Here is an 18,732-nt window from a genome sequence, read left to right as displayed (position 1 = left end):
ACGGCATTGACGACGACTACGGCAGGAGTGTCGACAGTCTCGTCGTCGACGGCATCGACGACGCCCATCTTGTCGTCGAGTGTTCTTTCGTTTACGACGTTTATTCCGTCAACGACGACGGCAATATTGACAACTCCATTGTCGACGGAATCGTCGAAGATTTTGTCGGCGGAAAAGAGGATTACCATCTCTATGACAAGGATCACACCGGACATGACATCTCCTAGGAGAGTTACCCCCTTGCCTCCAGCTCTGCTTTTAGAGGAGGATGACGATGAGTCAGAAGATGATGAACAGGACTCGTATGGCTATGGGAATAGTCCTTCCCAGCTTTTGATCAAATGTCAGGAGACAGATTCTGACGGAGAGTACAGCCAGGAATGTGGTCATCGCCATCATCGTTCTTCCCAGCCACAACCGTGCTCGAAACAGGACATGGTATCTGTCCCTTCATCATTATTGCAGGACCTTCACAATATGCTGCAAGACTATAAATCAAGATGTTCACAACCTGCTGCTGCTACTGTTCCAACTATGCAGGACTTGCCTGCCCCTGCGGCTCCGCCAATGGCTGCTCCTGAAATGCCATCTCAAGTACCATCTCGGCCACAGACTCCGGTTCCACAAGAGCCTTCGGTTCCATTGGACACCCATGATGATTCATCGGAGGACGATGAAAATTTTGATGAAAGGCCTGGTTAAGTGGTGGAATGGGATGAGTATGTCATTCCTGACCCAGCATCTCCGTGTCCGGATACGGTGGACTCCCCGCCAGCGAATATAGGGGGGTTTCACAAGCTAATGGAGAGAGCGGCTGGCAGATTCAAACTATATATGCCTTCTACTTCCACTGAGTGTTTTTTATATGATTTTAAAGAGCCTTATAGGAAGGTAACGAGAACCATCCCTATTGTTCAACATCTGTGGGATGAAGGCCTTAAGGCGATGAAAAATCCAGCGACGGTGGTCCCTGTACTACCGCGCCTCGACAAAAAATACAAAGCGCCTGAGGATGGTCCGGCGTCTTTGACGGGGCACCCGCGACCGGACTCGGTAATCTCACAAGCGGCACAGAGGAATTCTCGCAACCCCTCGGCTTCTTTGACGACTCCTCCGGATAAAGAGGGCAGGAGGCGGGATAACGCCGGAAAAAGATTTTCTTCAATGGCGAGTCTGTTGGTGAGAGCAGCTAATGCCTTGGCGATATTGGGCAGGTACGATCACCAACTTTGGTGTGATATCTCGCTGCACTTAGATTAACTTCCTCCGGAGTCCAAGACAGAGGCAAAAAAGATCTTGCAAGAAGGGGAAGCAACGTCAATGGAAGTCATAGACTGTGCCATGGATATTGCCACAACAGCTTTTCGTTCCTTGGCTGGAGCTGCAGTTCTTCGTCGCCAGGGGTGGCTTAAGGCAACCTGGTTCAGGCCCGAAATCCAAAATAAGATCTTGGATTTGCCCTATGATGGAGAAGCACTATTTGGTAAGCTGATTGATGACACCCTCCAAGAAATTAAGAAAGATACTGAGACTGCTAAGTCTCTGGGTACGCTTCAGTACCGCAAAGCTCCTTTTAGGGGTTTCAGGGGCAAGAGCAATTCCTACAGGGGCTCTTATCAACAGCAGAGGTACTCATCATATGGCTCAGGTTCACAGCAGTACCGTCAACGTACCAGCAAAGGCAGGGTCAGTCTTCAAATTACTCAAGGCCTAACAACAGAGAGAAGCAGGCTCGCCAAGGGCGTGATGCGTCCAAAAGACAATAGCAGCCTCCTGGCTCTTCCTACTGTACCCACCTCTGCAAAATCCTCAGTAGGAGGCAGGGTTTCACATTACCTTCGAAATTGGTCCAAGATAACATCAGACCAATGGATGCTTAACATCATTCGAAAGGGCCATACTCTGGAATTCATGCAAATCCCACCATCCAAGCCCCCTGCTGCCATTCCTTCAAAACATCTGCGTCTTCTGCGGCTCGAGGTTCATCAGATGCTCCTGAAAGGAGCGATAGAGCCGGTTCCCTCCGCCCAAAGAGGAGAAGGATTCTATTCCAGGTTCTTCCTGTTAAGGAAGACACTAGAGAAATGGCGCCCAATTTTAGATCTCAGGGAGCTCAACACCTATCTCATATCCCTATCCTTCCGGATGGTCTCTCCAAGACATTCTACGTCTTGTCAATCCAGGGGATTTCATGGCCACGCTCTATCTCGAAGATGCGTACTTTCATGTACCAATTCACCCGGCACACAGAAGGTTTCTACGATTCACAGTAGCCAAGAGCCACATTCAATTCAGGGTTTTACCCTTTGGACTTCGCTCAGCGAGAATTTTCACGAAGGTGCTGGTACCAGTAGCTGCATTTCTATGGAAGAATCATTTGCAGGTCTTCCTTTACGTTGCTGAAGGCTCCGTCCAGGGAGGTTGCGAGGGAAGCGGTCAACGCGTGCACAAACCTCTTCCAGAATTTGGGTCTCACTCTAAACAGGGAAAAATAATCTGGTTCCGTCAAGGACAGCACGCTTCCTGGGAGCCATCTTGGACTCAAATCTCATGAAGGCATTCCCAACCTTGGAGAGACAAGAAAAACTGCAAACCATGGCGCTAGACTTATGAAGAAGAAGGTGTCTTTCAGTACGCCGTTACAAATCCCTTCTGGGGGTAATCTCTTCATGCATTCCTCTGATTCCACACTGCAGATTGAGGATGCGTCCTCTTCAAGAGCAACTGGACATCTAGTGGAGACAGGTTCACGGGTCGTTCGACGACAAGGTGACCATCACCTCGGCAATGAAAAAAGCTGCTTTGTGTTGGACACAGCAGGAGAAATTGTCCCAAGGTCTATCCTTCGTAAGCGATCCATCTCCTCAGGTTGTGAAGACGGATGCGTCTTTGGACGGTTGGGGAGCAGTACTGCAGGACCTGCATGTAAGTGGGCATTTGTCACCTCTGACTCGTCGGCTCCACATCAATCTCTTGGAGCTCAGGGCAATCAAACTGGCTCTTCAGGCTTTTCTCCCTCGTCTAAGAGGTTCAAAAGTTCTCATCCGGACAGACAACACCACGGCCATGCATTACGTGAACAAAGAAGGGGGAACCAGGTCTCTTCCGTTGTCTCAGGAAGCTCAAGAAATCTGGGAATGGGCGATCCAACATGGGATTTCATTATAGGCGGAGCACCTGCCAGGAGTTTTAAACGAAAATGCCGACAGACTAAGCAGGTCATCCTCAGTCAGTCACGAGTGGGAACTGAACCAACAAGTTCTGGACGAGGTCTTCCGACAGTGGGGCAAGCCTGCGATAGATCTATTTGCCACACCGACCAACAAGAAATGCCGGTCTTATGCAAGCAGGCTTCACCACCAAGAGTCATTGGGGAATGCGCTTTCGATAGCCTGGTCAGGGACATTTGTCTACGCCTTTCCCCCCATTCCACTGATCCCGAGGCTTATCAGGAAGATCAAGGTGGAACCATGATAAATGATCTTGATAGCCCCTGCTTGGGCGAGACAGTTCTGGTTCACGGAACTCCACCTGTTGTCGCTAGTTACTCCACTTCCCTTGCGGACGATTCCAGATCTCCTCACAATGTCCGAAGGGCAAGTTTGGCATCCGGATCCAGCGTCATTGCACCTGACAGCATGGCTCCTGAGCAGCGAGAGTTTATGAACCTTCCCATCTCAAATGAAATAAAGGAAGTCCTCTCCCAGGCTAGAGCCCCTTCCACTAACAAGACTTACCGTCTCAAATGGAAAAGATTTTGCATTTGGTGCAAGACAGAGGATGTTGACCCCTTCACTTCACAACCTGATCAAGTTCTGCCTTATCTTTTGTCCCTGGCTAAGTCTGGGCTGGCCCATTCATCCATAAAAGTTCATTTGGCAGCGATTTCCAGATACAGACGTTCAGTGTCTGGACCTTTCTCTTTGGTCTTCCAGGATAATAAAACAGTTTCTTAAAGGTTTATTTCGTGTCTACCCCCCGCTGAGGCCTCCGCCTCCTACGTGGCAATTGAATTTGGTCCTTACACAGCTCATGAAGGGACCCTTTGAACCAATACATCGTTCAGATATGAAATTCCTTTCATGGAAGTTGGCTCTCCTTCTTGCCCTCACATCAGCAAGACGAGTTGGGAAATTGCAGGCGCTCACGATCCAAGAGCCTTTTCTCCAATTCAAAAGAAACACTGTGATTTTACGGACTAATCCAAAGTTCATACCCAAGGTGCCCTCGGACTTCCACTTAAATGAACCTGTTATTCTGTAAGCTTTCTTTCCGCACCCTACTTCACCAGCAGAGAGGTCGCTACATTCTCTGGATGTACAAAGGTGCTTAAAATTTTACCTGGATCGCACCAAAGGATTCCGTAAATCCTCCCAATTATTTATTGCTTTTGGTGGTCCTCAAAAGGGCCTCCCTCTTTCCAAACAAGGGATTGCAAGGTGGATTACGAGTGCCATTCTACATTGCCATAATTCAGCTGGAAAGCCGCTGACCAGCAGGGATAGAGCACATTCCACAAGATCGGTGGCTTCTTCAACAGCACTCTTTGCGGGAGTACACATCAAGGACATTTGCAGAGCTGCGACTTGGAGCAGCGTGCATACCTTTACAAAGCATTACTGCTTGGATTCCTTAAAACAGGAAGATACGGCTGTAGGCCAAGCGGTCCTGAGGAACCTCTCCCACTAATTGGTGAGCTTTCCTTTCTATCCCACCTTCCTTTTATTCTGCACATTTTGGTTTTCATGTGATAATGGCTATTGCAATGTTTATTTATGCCACAAAATGTGCTTATGGCTGACTGCTTGTTACTCTGATACAAAAGCATGGGAATCTATGAAAGTTCCAATACTGGGGCAAGAAAACATGTTACTTACCTGTAACTGTGGTTCCCCAGTATTGGTAACTTTCATAGATTCCCATCCGCCCACCCACCTCCCCGAGGAAAGCTCAGTCTTCAGCAGATATGGTGACTGTTACACAACGGCTACGAAAATCTGAGGCTCTGAGGTTCCTTCAGGAGGGTTCTGTGGGGTGAGGCTCTTCTGATTGGCTGATGCCTAAGTTTGGTCTCTTTTACAAAAAGAGGCGGATATGCTACAAAAGGGAATGAGGCCTAGGCCTTTTTCTTTCTCTTTTGTACCTACTGCTATGGTATTTTGTTACCGAGACTCCCTTTCCGACAACGGGAAATGATACAAAAGCATGGGAATCTATGAAAGTTACCAATACTGGGGAACCACAGTTACAGGTAAGTAACTTGTTTTCTTTTTACTCCCCTTTCCCAAAACCCAAACGAGCTTACCGAACACTTGAAAAAAAGGTCATTGATGTCTTAGACAAAATCGCCCCTCCTAAACTAAAAATCTAAGAAATATCCCATCCAAATCGTGGTTCAACTCTGAGCTCAGCAATGAAAGATGCTCACTAAGATCTTGGAAAGATCATGGAGACACCACCCCTCTCCCTCACATCTCGCACTCTTCAGATCAGCTAGATCTACATACAAGAAACATATTCTCAATGAAGAGGCTTACTTCTTCCGTACATAACTTGACCGGGCCAAAAACAGACCCAAAGAACTGTTCAATATTGTTCGTAACCAAACTTCCTCCGCTCCTCCAAAGCTGACGGCCTCTACTACTAGATGCGAAGAAAATGCTAACTTCTTTTCCGAAAAAATCGCCAAAATAGATCAATCCTTCCTTTTGGTTGGTTGGTTTTGCTTGTTGCCATCTGATTGCTGGCTTATTGTTCTCTAGGTGCTGGCAAACATGTCTTTACTGCCTTAGAACCTCGCTCCTTTTGCGCCTACACTGAAACTGGAACTTCTTATACCTGCTTTGGAAGCCAGCCCTGGGATATACATGGCTGCAAAACTTTTTACCTCCATTTTAATGACATGGCGAACATGGCCAGGGTTGAACTGAGAATCTTGTTTATGTCAGTAAGTACAAATATGCTCAGAAATGCACTGGGGCAATTTTGCAGTGCTTGGCATTTATTTTGAATCTAGCCTTTCTTGTAAAACACAAAAATCACTTCATAAAGGTTGTCCTTCCTGCAGGTCATTACGGATGCGCTTTCATCCCTGGACTTCCGTATGATAACCTAAAGCATTCTGGATGTTGCCATCTTGTTTAGCTTCCATTGAGCTATTTAGAATAGAAAACTGAACTTTTTTAAGTGAAAAAGCTCAGGGCTGAAGACTGTGTGCGTAATGACCTGAAGTAAGCTAACTTTACGTCAGTAGTGTTTTAGTGCAAAAGCACCACTGCTTCTTTTTTACACATTAGTTCCCATATATCCCATTTAAACAGCTATATCCCTTGTTGTCACGCACTAATAAGGTGCTTGAATTATAAGATACTCTTTGACACTGATTGGTATTAAGCATGCATTCCAAGGGAGGGCAGAGAAGAGTTTAACTGGTTAAATGTCATTAATTGCATACAGAAGCTATAGTTTGTTTAACAGACTGCAAGTGATGGTGCTGTGCACATTTTGCTATGTGGTGCGATACCCATTCAGAGCTAGTTTTATCTTTAAAATATACAAAAACATGCAATGAGTTTCTGAACGATACATGTTGTGGTGGTGATCTTTTCAGGTCTGGCAACATACCGAAAATGCTCTGTTGGAGGTGGTGGTTGTCTCAGTAGTCCAGTTGTTGCTCATAAATTCGTCTCTGTGGTGGAATACAGGGCTGGATACTGGAATTCGCCTTTTACTGGTGAGCCTATTTTGTATTTTCTTTCATGAATGTATTAATTGAAAAAGCATCCTTTCAAATAAATGAAAATCAAGATGATTGTTTGAGTTTCAGAGGAGCTGATGCATTGCCCTGATTTCGGTATTTTATTAAGATACATTATACCCATAAGTTGAGGGAGAGCATGTATGCTACAGGAAAGCTACATATAATGCCTTTGAGATGTTCTTCTGATTTTTGTAATGTCTCACTTTTGTGTGTGTGTTGTTGTACTGCTCAGACAATAACACATTCTTGCTTTTTTCAAGATAGGCATAACATTCCTTTTGTGTTTTGACAGATTGTATAATTACTAATTGGCAGATTTTCGCGGGGACACACTGGTTAGTGTAACCAGGCGCTGTATAAGTTCAGGATTATTATTTATTTATTCTGTTGGTGTATCTAACTTAATAAATCCACTCTTGAGAGAACCTCTGCCCAACCCCTGAAATCTGTAACACAAGCAATAGGCAATCCCAGACAAGTACTTTTCAAACTAAAGCAGTACCAGCAGTTTTAATGTTAAGAATACAATACAATAAAATTCCCAAGCAAACAATGGCACCAAGATCATTACAATAGGTTAAAGGGCCACAGCAATCTAAAGTTTTAAGTCAAAAGGTACCAAAATAGAGGTTGGAAACACCAAGCCAGTCATCCAAGTCAACGTTTTTAACAGCAGCTGTGGTCTCTGAATTGAAGTTCAAACTCTTCTACTGGGGCAAGGCCTGAGACTGTGCTACAAAGTCTGATATGTCATTGTCTAGCTCCTGTTGAAGCTGTTGGATTTGGGGCCAGAGGCTTCAAGCGAGTCAAACCTGGTTTTCAGAACTGCTGAGTTTGCCTTGCGGGTTGGGTAGAATTGCAACCTTACCCCAGCCAAAGGTTTTTATTTGTAGGCTAAGTCTTATTATTTTCTTTTCTTTTTTGGGAACTTAAAATCCTGCCGCAATGCAAGACCAGAATCCAAAACTGAAGCTGAATAACTTTGCTGCAAGATCCCAGTGAACACGAATTCAGAACCAGAAAATAAATCTGAGAGGGACGAGCCAGATATTCCTGCCCTTCTAGGGTGCAACCTAACTGGACAAACCTACACTACCGTGTCCCAGTCCCACTTTTCTCCAGGTGGTAAATAAGTTAGTTCTGATCAGTCCTGCAGCCTCTACCTCCTCATACCAGGCTTCTAGGCAGCAGCCCTCTCTCAAGCCAGATCTCCTGTATGGGCCATTCCCATGTGATCAGCTGGGTCCTATTAAAGTCAGGACTCCTAATTTGTGTGTCCCTGAAGCATGCAAAAGGGAAGCCAACCACTTGACCATTGGAGAGCATTCCTTGGTGCCTGCAGGATTTATGAGTCTTCTTCCAGCAAGGCCTCATCTTACAGGGGCTCCTCATCAATAGTCATAAGCACTGAATGTTCCCGCCTACTTGCAGGCACCCGTATCATATTAAATATAGAAAATATATATGTGTGTGTATAGAAAAAAATATGTACGTAGTATATCTATGCAACCTATATTAAGGGCTAAAAATGCCCAATTGAGATTGAGGGTTCGTTTGACACCAGACTCAAGCCCTTTTGAAACATAAAATGCATAATGCAGCCGTTATTAAAGAAAAACTGCAAGGTAATACGAAGGCATTGTTAGCCAATAGGCTGCATCAAAAGCATAACAAGTGAATAATGGCACTGTGCCTTTTGGACCTCCTGTATCCAATCATGCCCCAAAGGTGACAGGTCAGTTTTTTTCAGGCACCTTCAGTGAGGATCCTGGAGCATTATGCTCTCTATTTTTTACTTTTTGTCAGAAATTGCTTTATAAAATTAATTTCTCTGTGCTTCACTCAATGTCGTTTTACACCTAGAGTGAGGAAGAATTGTTTTCCGAAAGGAATATCAATTTTTTCCTGTCAAAAATGCCTTCCCTTTTTATTATGTTATAAAATTTGTAGGCAACTTGGCATCCCAGCACTATTCCATTACAAGAAACAGACTGCAAAGTCGGCTTAAAACAGAGGGGGAAGAAAGAGACCCAAACTGGAGAAAAGCTTGGTCTTCAGTGATTTTCTGAACTTAAAATGGTTCTGAATGTTCCTGATTGGAGGGTGGAGCAAGTATTAGAGAGCAAGGGCCTTGACTCGAAAAGGGTGGCACCCCACTCTTACTCTTGTAACAGGTGGGATAGTGGCCAGATTAAAATCGGCTGAACGTAGAGGACATGAAGGTCGATGCACAGATATCCAGTTCAACAAGATAGGGCCCCCCTGGTAATACAGAATGTTATGGGCAGTACACAAGGCCTTAAAGCGCACATACCGGTCCACAGGGAGCCAATGCAGTTTGCAAAGGAGACCAAAGGCAGAGCAAAATCTAGGAAGGGAGGACAATAGCCTCTCCGCTGCATTTTGTTCTCCTGGAGTCTTCTAGTTATAGACTTATTGACTCCCAAGTAAAGAATGTTGCAGTAATCTAACCGAGATAGGGTAACTGCCTGAATAATGGTTTGTCAAATGCCAGAATCAAAAAGACCAAGGATGGGTTTAAGCCCTCACAAGAGCCCAAAGCACGTCCTTAAGAAACTTGGAGTGCTGTCCATCCAGATGTCTAGATTTTTAATAAAGGTCTGGGGAGGGGGGGGGCGGTGTGTGAAAGAGGGAGTTTAAGTTTGAGTTTGAGTTTGAGTTTAAAATTACTTGCACAGCGCACATACACCAGCGGTTTCTTGGCGCTACAACTGATAAGATCCGAGAGTAGAAAACAAGGGAAGCTAATGAGAATTTAGTCGAAGGCCTTAGTGAATAGGTGAGCCTTAAGGTGTTTGCGAAATTGTGGGTACAAGGTGAGGGAATGGAGTTCAAGGGGGAGGGAATTCCACAAAATCGGGGCAAGGGTGGCGAATTTCGAACCTCCCCACTTCTTTCTCCGATAACGAGGGACAGTGAGGAGGGACTGAGAGGAAGAACGTAGTTCCCGGGTGGGAACGTAGGGGGTGATCTCGGAAGAGATAAATGCGGGTGCCAAGCCCAGTCGAGCCAAGAAGGTGATGGAGGCGAGTTTGAATTGGACCCGAGCTCGCACAGGAAGCCAGTGTAAAGATTTCAAGAGGGGGGAGGAATGGTGAAATTTCGGAAGATTGAAGACCAGGCGGGCTGCCTGGTTTTGTATCTGCTGCAAACGCCGTAAACTATATGCAGGGATACCTGCATATAGGGCGTTGCCGTAATCCAGGCGGGACACCACCATGGCCAAGATGATAAGTTTGAGAGCAGAAAAAGTAAAAAAACGGGACACCCTGCGAATAGTGCGCAGTGAGAGGAAAGAAGAAGATACCACGGAGCTGACCTGAGAATGGAGGGTGAGTTGAGAATTAAGTTTTATACCAAGAGTTTTAACAGAGGTAGTGGGTACGGGAGAGGGGCCCAGTGCAGGGGGCCAGAAAAGAGAGGACATGGGGCTGGATGAACCACCCGTCAACACCAGCTCGGTCTTATCGGGGTTGAGTTTCAAATGATTGTGGTTCATCCAGTCCCAGATGTGAAGCATAATAGTTTGGAAATTAAGAAGAGAAGAAGGGGAAGAGGACAGATTGAAAACAAGCTGGAGGTCATCCGCATAATTAAATACGGCGACCTCCATTTGTTGAAGAGAGAAAATAAGAGGGGCAACATAAACAGGAGGGGGGAAAGGGAGGAACCCTGGGGGACCCCGCACTGAACTTTCCGGACGTCCGCCGTGAAATCACCCAGGCGAACGGCCTGGGTGCGGTCACTCAGGAAGGAGGATAACCAAACCAGAGCAGTGCCCCCGATCCCCGCCGCCTCGACACGGGAAAGTAAGATGGTATGATCCACCGTGTCAAAGGCGGCTGAGAGGTCGAGAAGCACAAGGGCCTGGCGCTGGTTGGTATCCATACCCTCCCTGAGGTTGTCCAAGACCGAGATGACAACGGACTCCGTAGAGTGTGCGGGGCGAAAACCAGCCTGGCGAGGAGCAAGAGCTCCGTGCATCTCCACAAAGGAGCTCAGAGCGCAGGTGACATAGCGCTCGAGCACCTTTGCCAGGAATGGCAAAAGGGAGATGGGGCGGAAATTGGCAGGGACAGAGGGGTCTGCCCCTGGTTTTTTAAGAATTGGCACAATAACCGCTGACTTCAAGGGGTTGGGTACTACACCTTGGGCCAGGGAGCTGTTGAGAAGATGAAGGGGGGGATCTGGGCAGGTAACAAAAATATGACGAAGGATATGAGCCGGACAGGGGTCAAGTGGAGAGCCAGATTTGACCAAGGGTACTATGGAGGTAAAAACTTCCCTAGATATGGGAGGGAGAATAGTGAATTTTCCCTTGGGAGGGGGGCGTTGGGGGTCAACAAAGGAGGGAGAAGGGGGCGGGATGTTGGCTTTAATGGTAATGATTTTGTGGATAAAATAGTTATTGAGGGATTGGCAGAGTTCTTCGGACGGGGCGGGCTTAAGGGTTGTTCTGTCTGAGAGCGCCAGGTTCTGAACAATCGTAAATATCTCCTTAGACTGGTTAGCAGCGGCAAGGATTTTAGAGGAGAAGTAGGTGGTTTTGGCCTCCAAGATTTTTTTTTTATACTGGGTAAGGATGTTGGTATACTCCAGTCGTAGAATGGGGCAATAACTTCTCCTCCAAGCCCGCTCCGCGTGGCGTACTGTGAGTTTGGTGGCCTTAAGCTCTACATTGAACCACCGATTGGCATCCTTGTCGCGCTTGGAGGTAATACATTTAAGCGGGGCAGCAGAATCACTACCAGCGGAAAGCCACTGATCTATAGCCTCGACCTGGGAAAGGGTGGAAAGACCCTGCAGGGAAGGGAGGGAAGTGGTAAGAAGGGTAGAAAGTTCTTCCAGGTTGGCTCGGACCCAGATGTTCTTGGGGCGAGAGGGCTTGGCTGGGGGGTGAGTGGGCAGAGAGAATGAAATAATATGGTGATCGGACCATGTACAAGGCGAAATAGAAAGGGATTCCACGGGACAATTCAGGGACCAGATCTGGTCAAGCATATGACCTTTGATGTGGGTGGGGGAGTGAACAAAGGAAGTGAAATTGAGGGATTGAAGGGTTTCAGAAAATTCCTTTGAAGATGAGCATTCAGCTGGGTCGGAGGGCCAAAAATTAAAATCACCAAGGAGTAAAATAGAGGAATTATTGACTGTAATGGTAGCCAGGACTTCCAAGAAATCAGAAAGAAACTGTAGGGGGGATTGAGGAGGGCGATAGGTAAGAAAACAGGTCAAAGGGGGAGAGGTAGTGGTGGTGCGGACAACCAGGTATTCAGTGGTTGCAATGTCAGGCAATGACAAACTTTGAAAAGGGAGATCGGTGCGTGCGATGACCGCCACGCCGCCCCCAGCTCTGCCAGAAGGGCGATCTGCCCGAAGGGCATAGTAAGTAGCCGGTAAGGTGGCCAATAGGGCGGGGAGGGAGTCATCGCCGAACCAGGTCTCCGTTAAAAAAAGAAGATCAGGGGTATGAAGGTCCAGCAGGACCGAGAGTTCGTGCGTATGAGCAACAGCGGACCGAGTGTTAAGATAGAAAACTGTTAAAGGTTTGGAGGTTGTAGGGTGAGTGGTGCATGGGGGTGAGAGAGAAGGGCCAACCGTAGGAAAGGGGACGTGCAGGGGAACCTCATGGGATAGACCAAGAGAGGAAATGTGAGAACAAATGGAAGCTGCGATGGGCCAGGGTCCCTGGAGGTGACGAAGTTGAGCCGGGGTATAGGTGATAAGCGGGGCAGAGTGACGCGCCCCTAGCCCCGGTCGGCCGCGGACGGGCGCAGACGGGCTTAACTTCGGCGCGCCTTCGTCGCGCCCGCTGCGCCCGCCCGCTGCGCCGTCTGTGAGGGGAAGTTGTAATATAGGGACACATGGGAAGGGGACTAAAGGTAGGTTTTAAAAAGTCTCGTGGTTTTAAAAGTAGAGTTGCGCCGCGCCTCAGCAGCGTTGTAGCTCCCTCGGGGGATCTAGTCAGTATCAGGGCCTGAACTCGCCCAGCTGAGATAGATTGCCAGGGGGGGAGGGACAGAGGAGCAGCCCCGCCAACCACAGAGCAGCCCGAGATGGTGGGCACGCCCGTCTCCGCCCTCGTGACCTGCCCGTCACAGGGTGAGGGAACGAGCAGCGTGGGGCGCTCTGACGGCGGCCGGCAGGGAAGTCAGGAGGCGTCAGGGGGTGCGCGATGTCCAGAGCGCAGCCCCTGCAAGATGGAGGCAAGGTAGGTTTTAAAAAGTCTCGTGGTTTTAAAAGTAGAGTTGCGCCGCGCCTCAGCAGCGTTGTAGCTCCCTCGGGGGATCTAGTCAGTATCAGGGCCTGAACTCGCCCAGCTGAGATAGATTGCCAGGGGGGGAGGGACAGAGGAGCAGCCCCGCCAACCACAGAGCAGCCCGAGATGGTGGGCACGCCCGTCTCCGCCCTCGTGACCTGCCCGTCACAGGGTGAGGGAACGAGCAGCGTGGGGCGCTCTGACGGCGGCCGGCAGGGAAGTCAGGAGGCGTCAGGGGGTGCGCGATGTCCAGAGCGCAGCCCCTGCAAAATGGAGGCAAGGTAGGTTTTAAAAAGTCTCGTGGTTTTAAAAGTAGAGTTGCGCTGCGCCTCAGCAGCGTTGTAGCTCCCTCGGGGGATCTAGTCGGTATCAGGGCCTGAACTCGTCCAGCTGAGATAGATTGCCAGGGGGGGAGGGACAGAGGAGCAGCCCCGCCAACCACAGAGCAGCCCGAGATGGTGGGCACGCCCGTCTCCGCCCTCGTGACCTGCCCGTCACAGGGTGAGGGAACGAGCAGCGTGGGGCGCTCTGACGGCGGCCGGCAGGGAAGTCAGGAGGCGTCAGGGGGTGCGCGATGTCCAGAGCGCAGCCCCTGCAAGATGGAGGCAAGGTAGGTTTTAAAAAGTCTCGTGGTCTTAAAAGTAGAGTTGCGCCGCGCCTCAGCAGCGTTGTAGCTCCCTCGGGGGATCTAGTCAGTATCAGGGCCTGAACTCGCCCAGCTGAGATAGATTGCCAGGGGGGGAGGGACAGAGGAGCAGCCCCGCCAACCACAGAGCAGCCCGAGATGGTGGGCACGCCCGTCTCCGCCCTCGTGACCTGCCCGTCATAGGGTGAGGGAACGAGCAGCGTGGGGCGCTCTGACGGCGGCCGGCAGGGAAGTCAGGAGGCGTCAGGGGGTGCGCGATGTCCAGAGCGCAGCCCCTGCAAGATGGAGGCAAGGTAGGTTTTAAAAAGTCTCGTGGTTTTAAAAGTAGAGTTGCGCCGCGCCTCAGCAGCGTTGTAGCTCCCTCGGGGGATCTAGTCAGTATCAGGGCCTGAACTCGCCCAGCTGAGATAGATTGCCAGGGGGGGAGGGACAGAGGAGCAGCCCCGCCAACAACAGAGCAGCCCGAGATGGTGGGCACGCCCGTCTCCGCCCCCGTGACCTGCCCGTCACAGGGTGAGGGAACGAGCAGCGTGGGGCGCTCTGACGGCGGCCGGCAGGGAAGTCAGGAGGCGTCAGGGGGTGCGCGATGTCCAGAGCGCAGCCCCTGCAAGATGGAGGCAAGGTAGGTTTTAAAAAGTCTTGTGGTTTTAAAAGTAGAGTTGCGCCGCGCCTCAGCAGCTTTGTAGCTCCCTCGGGGGATCTAGTCAGTATCAGGGCCTGAACTCGCCCAGCTGAGATAGATTGCCAGGGGGGGAGGGACAGAGGAGCAGCCCCGCCAACCACAGAGCAGCCCGAGATGGTGGGCACGCCCGTCTCCGCCCTCGTGACCTGCCCGTCACAGGGTGAGGGAACGAGCAGCGTGGGGCGCTCTGACGGCGGCCGACAGGGAAGTCAGGAGGCGTCAGGGGGTGCGCGATGTCCAGAGCGCAGCCCCTGCAAGATGGAGGCAAGGTAGGTTTTAAAAAGTCTCGTGGTTTTAAAAGTAGAGTTGCGCCGCGCCTCAGCAGCGTTGTAGCTCCCTCGGGGGATCTAGTCAGTATCGCTAGTGGTTGTAGGAGAGTAGGGTCTGCTTCCTATGGTCACCCCAACTTTTTGCTTTTGCTTTACTGGTTTTTGACTTGGATGTGGCTGTGGGCCTGCTAATCAGACCCACAGCCCAGATGCACTCTCTCTAAATTCACACCATGTACTCTAGGTACAACCACAATTAGGAATTGGTTCACCTTGTCAGCCCCTGTAGAAGTGTACCCTAGGTACTCAGGGCATAGGTGTAACCAAGGCCTACCAGGGGCTGCAGCATGTATTATGCCACCCCTGGCTGGCCACTCAAATAGACACAACTGGCTGATCACTCAGCTGGGGCAAGGTCGTGTAATCACCCCTTGCTTAGGTGTAGTATTCCTATACCTACTTATATATAGACACATAGTAACCTATAAGTCACTCCTATGGCAGGCCTTAACAATCCTGGAGGCAGAGTGCTTGGTTATGTGTGAGATGGTGCTCTAGCATGAGCTGAGCCTGTCTGCAGCTTTCGGAACCATTTCCTTATAGCTGTTCTATGATATTGCCATACCATATACTCTTAAGTGCATTATGAACCTCGCGGTTAAATGCTAACTTTGGTTTGGCTTTATCCAAACATGTCGTGTAAGGTGTCATACGCTTTGGAATACTACCCCCTCGCCAATTCTGGCGACGGGGGTAGCATTCCACTCTTCTAGAGGGGGAAGACATGTTATTGCTGACTATCCCGGTTAAAGTTAACCAGAGCCCCAGCGTCACAAAATGGACGCTGCTGCCACAGACACAAGTCTGACCTCCTGATGCTGGGAGTCCTTCCAGTCACGGAGGTTTGGACAATAGGTTTCCTGCCTGGAGAGGTGCGAGCACCACCCCAGACAGGACTTTGTGTATTGGGACAGGGAGAGCTGAATAGAATGAGACACTGCCTGGGGCACACTAGGTGCTCCATGCATACCCCAGTTCAAACCGGTTGCTGGGGCACTCCAGCCCCAGCTCTGGCGCGAAACTGGACAAAGGAAAGGGGGTGTAACCACCCCCCTTCCTGGTCCCACCCATAGGAGGGACCTAGAAAGTAATCCAGCCCCTTTTAGTTGTATAAAGGTAGGAGCTGAGTCCTAGGACTTTAGATTAACCCTGAACCGAAACTTGACACGAAACTCTGGACCTTCGACGTTCTGCTGAAGCTGAAGACTGAAGAATCTCCCTTGTGGCCAAGGAGTGACCACCCTGGGCAACTGGGCAACCAGGCACCATCCAGCAAATCAACGGCTTGCTTTGTCAACGCTCCCGCCGGGACCCCAGCACAGAGCCTGACAAGACCCAGACTTCCAGACCTCTCTGAACCTCTCTTCACGACTGCAGCATAGCTGAGATCCGTGGAGGCAACGAGACACGTGGGACCGGACATCTTGAAAAGCCTGCAACTTGCTAACTGTGCAGCTCCTGAGGTATCCTCGAAGCTGTGCACTGGGGATTGAGAAGCCCCGAATCCAAGCTCCACCTGCATCGAAGATCAGCCCTCCACTCTCCACGAGTTCTGCGTGGGGCCCTTCTGCTTGTGTCCTGCTTGACGCGTTGTCCGGTTGCTGGCCCGTTGGCTAGTAGCCTCTGTGACAACAATCCTTTTGAACCAACTCGCTGGTCTGGTTGCTCCAGACTGGTCCTTGCCTCCCTGCAAAGGTGAGGCACCTCAGACCTTGCTGGTCTGCATCAGAAGCCTTCTTTGAATCCTGCGTGGGTTGTGCCAAGGCTTGTTGACTCCAATCCGTCCGTCAACCCCTCCATCTGCGAGAACCTTCGTGGGACAGCTCCTTTCCAGCACCTGCTCGTCCACGACGCCTCCTGGTCCGCGTGGCTGAAGAGACAAGCTTCACGACAGCACCTGATTGCTCCTCGACGTCGTCTGGTTCCTTCCTGGTTCCACCTCTGCTTTCAGGTCCTCTTCATCCTTGATCCACCCTTGGATCCACCCGGACATCTTCCTCCTGGTCGCCGGCAGCATCTTTCCTTCAGGTCTCCATAGGCTTCAACGGCGAAACCCGACACATCTTCACACCTATGCACCCGCTTCCTGTGGGTGAGGTAACGCGAGTACTTCGGTGCTCCCAAGGGTATTGACTATCCAAGTGTCTAGGTTTTTAGTTGTTTCCTCCTAGCTAAACCGGAAGTGTCCTAAGTCCTTCTTTATCTAACTTCTAAGTTCCCATTGACTTAACATTGACTCTCGCGTGTGTGTAGAGACACTGCACGCGCCGCTTGTGGGCCTCCTACTTCTAAACTAAGGTTCAGATAGTGTAGCCCCAGCGATGCCCTAGGCCTTTCCTTTTCTCGTGACGTGGTACTTGTACCACTTTCTTAATATATGGTTTGCTTCGCCCCTAGGGCCTAACTGTAAATTGTGCAACTTAACGTATTCTGACTAAGTATCTTGTTATGTGCTTTGGCCTCTGATCTCATAAAGTGTTCAGAGGAGTGTGTTAGTAAATAAATACATATATATTTTATATATATATCCTGTGTGGTGTCCTTTCATTTGATATTCAAGGGGTTACATATGGTAAAACAGCTGGCTTTACATGCCCTCAAGAGTCTTTTAGCCTAAGACTGTTCTGTCCACGCTACCACTTTGATAGCTGGTCTATAAGGTTGACTTACAACCATCACCATAAGGGATGTTTGGACTGATGCAAGGTGTTCACTAGAATAGTGAACATCATATACCAGGCCAACTTCTCACAGTGGTCACCCCAAGAATGGATATCTTTTCCTAGTAGGGGAGTTTCAGTTTTTTTTAGTATTCATCCACTCTGTGACTGCTAATATTCCCTTTGGAAAATTGTTCAGGTCTGACATATGATTGTCAGAAAATGAATGCATGAGCTGAGTGTCGTCAAGTGCCCTGCCCGTGGCAAAAAGGAGCTGCAGAGTGACCCCCACTCAGTCTGCATCTTATGCCTACCTCATACTAATCTACCAGAGTCTTGCCACCACTGCCAGAAACTCTCTAAAAGAACTTTAAAAGATAGAGAGAAAATATGTCTCCATGATCTTCAAGAGGGTAAAATCTAGGCCAATAGGAAGACCTCCATCTTCCTCCAAGGCTACATCTCTTCACAAGGCTCCATCCAGGGGCATATCTCCTGACAGGCGTGAAAAAAAGAGAACAAAATCAACATCTGGAACTAGGAAGATCCCTGTTTGTTCTCTGTCGGTGTAGGGATAAAAGTTTTAAGTGCCCTCGACCACGAGGTACTCTTCGCCTTCAATGCAGCCGTCAGCGACAAAAGTCCTATATCAGATATTGAAAAACTCGACACCAGAAAGGTCTCAATAAACGGCGAAACACAAGTCGTCGAAGCCCACAGCGCCAATGCAAGTTCCATTGTCATCACACCATCGCGAGTCGTCCGTTCAAGAAAAGTCTCTGACGACAGGTCCCCACTGGTCGACATCGAGGCAAGTACACCTTACAGACACTTCTTCAAGGGCCGCCTACTGCTGTTTGATGTTGAGGCGTGCTACGATGAAGACTCCGCTGGCAGTAGGGGCAGACATATCCGTTGGTGGCAACCAGACGCAGCTCGATGTTGAGGTAGTCGCCTCCGTCGGCGGCAACCAGGCCTGCCCGACGTCAAGGCAGATGTCTCTGTGTGTGGCAACCAGGCCCTGCTCAGTGCCAAAGCACACTTCTCCCTCCGCAGCAACCAGGCGCTGCTTAACGTTGAGACAGACCTCTCGGCGTCGGTGGCAACCAGGCACCAATCGACATCAAGACAGACACCTCCTAGGCAGTCTCCGTCGACCGCAGCAAGACGCAGTTAGACGTTGGGACCTCACTCACCCCCGTAAACATTGTGACAGGCCACTGTCAAGAACCGCACCTCGTCGCTAGATTTCGAGGTAGCATTCTTCCGGTGACAGGCCTACGCAGCAGGAATGGGCTTGAGCTGCGTCTTCAGGAGCTTCCTCCCGCGTCTCTGCACGGGGGCAAAGAACTACAAATGAACCAGAGGCTTCGCA

The 18,732-nt window shown here is 49.6% G+C and overlaps 1 protein-coding gene across 3 annotated transcripts in view; it reads left to right on the top strand.

Annotated features, from left to right (window-relative positions):
* Positions 1 to 18,732, top strand: part of PCNX4 (pecanex 4) — a 355,649-nt gene that overhangs the window by 78,626 nt on the left and 258,291 nt on the right. For all 3 annotated transcript variants that reach the window (XM_078660350.1, XM_078660351.1, XM_078660352.1), the window contains exon 6: positions 6,611 to 6,733. In XM_078660350.1, coding sequence (XP_078516476.1) covers positions 6,611 to 6,733 — 123 coding nt within the window. The remainder of the gene's footprint in view (positions 1 to 6,610; positions 6,734 to 18,732) is intronic.

The sequence above is a fragment of the Lissotriton helveticus genome, chromosome 9 (genome assembly GCF_964261635.1).
Source record: "Lissotriton helveticus chromosome 9, aLisHel1.1, whole genome shotgun sequence".
NCBI classification, from domain to species: Eukaryota; Metazoa; Chordata; class Amphibia; order Caudata; family Salamandridae; genus Lissotriton; species Lissotriton helveticus.
This window is presented reverse-complemented; position numbering and strand designations above follow the sequence as displayed.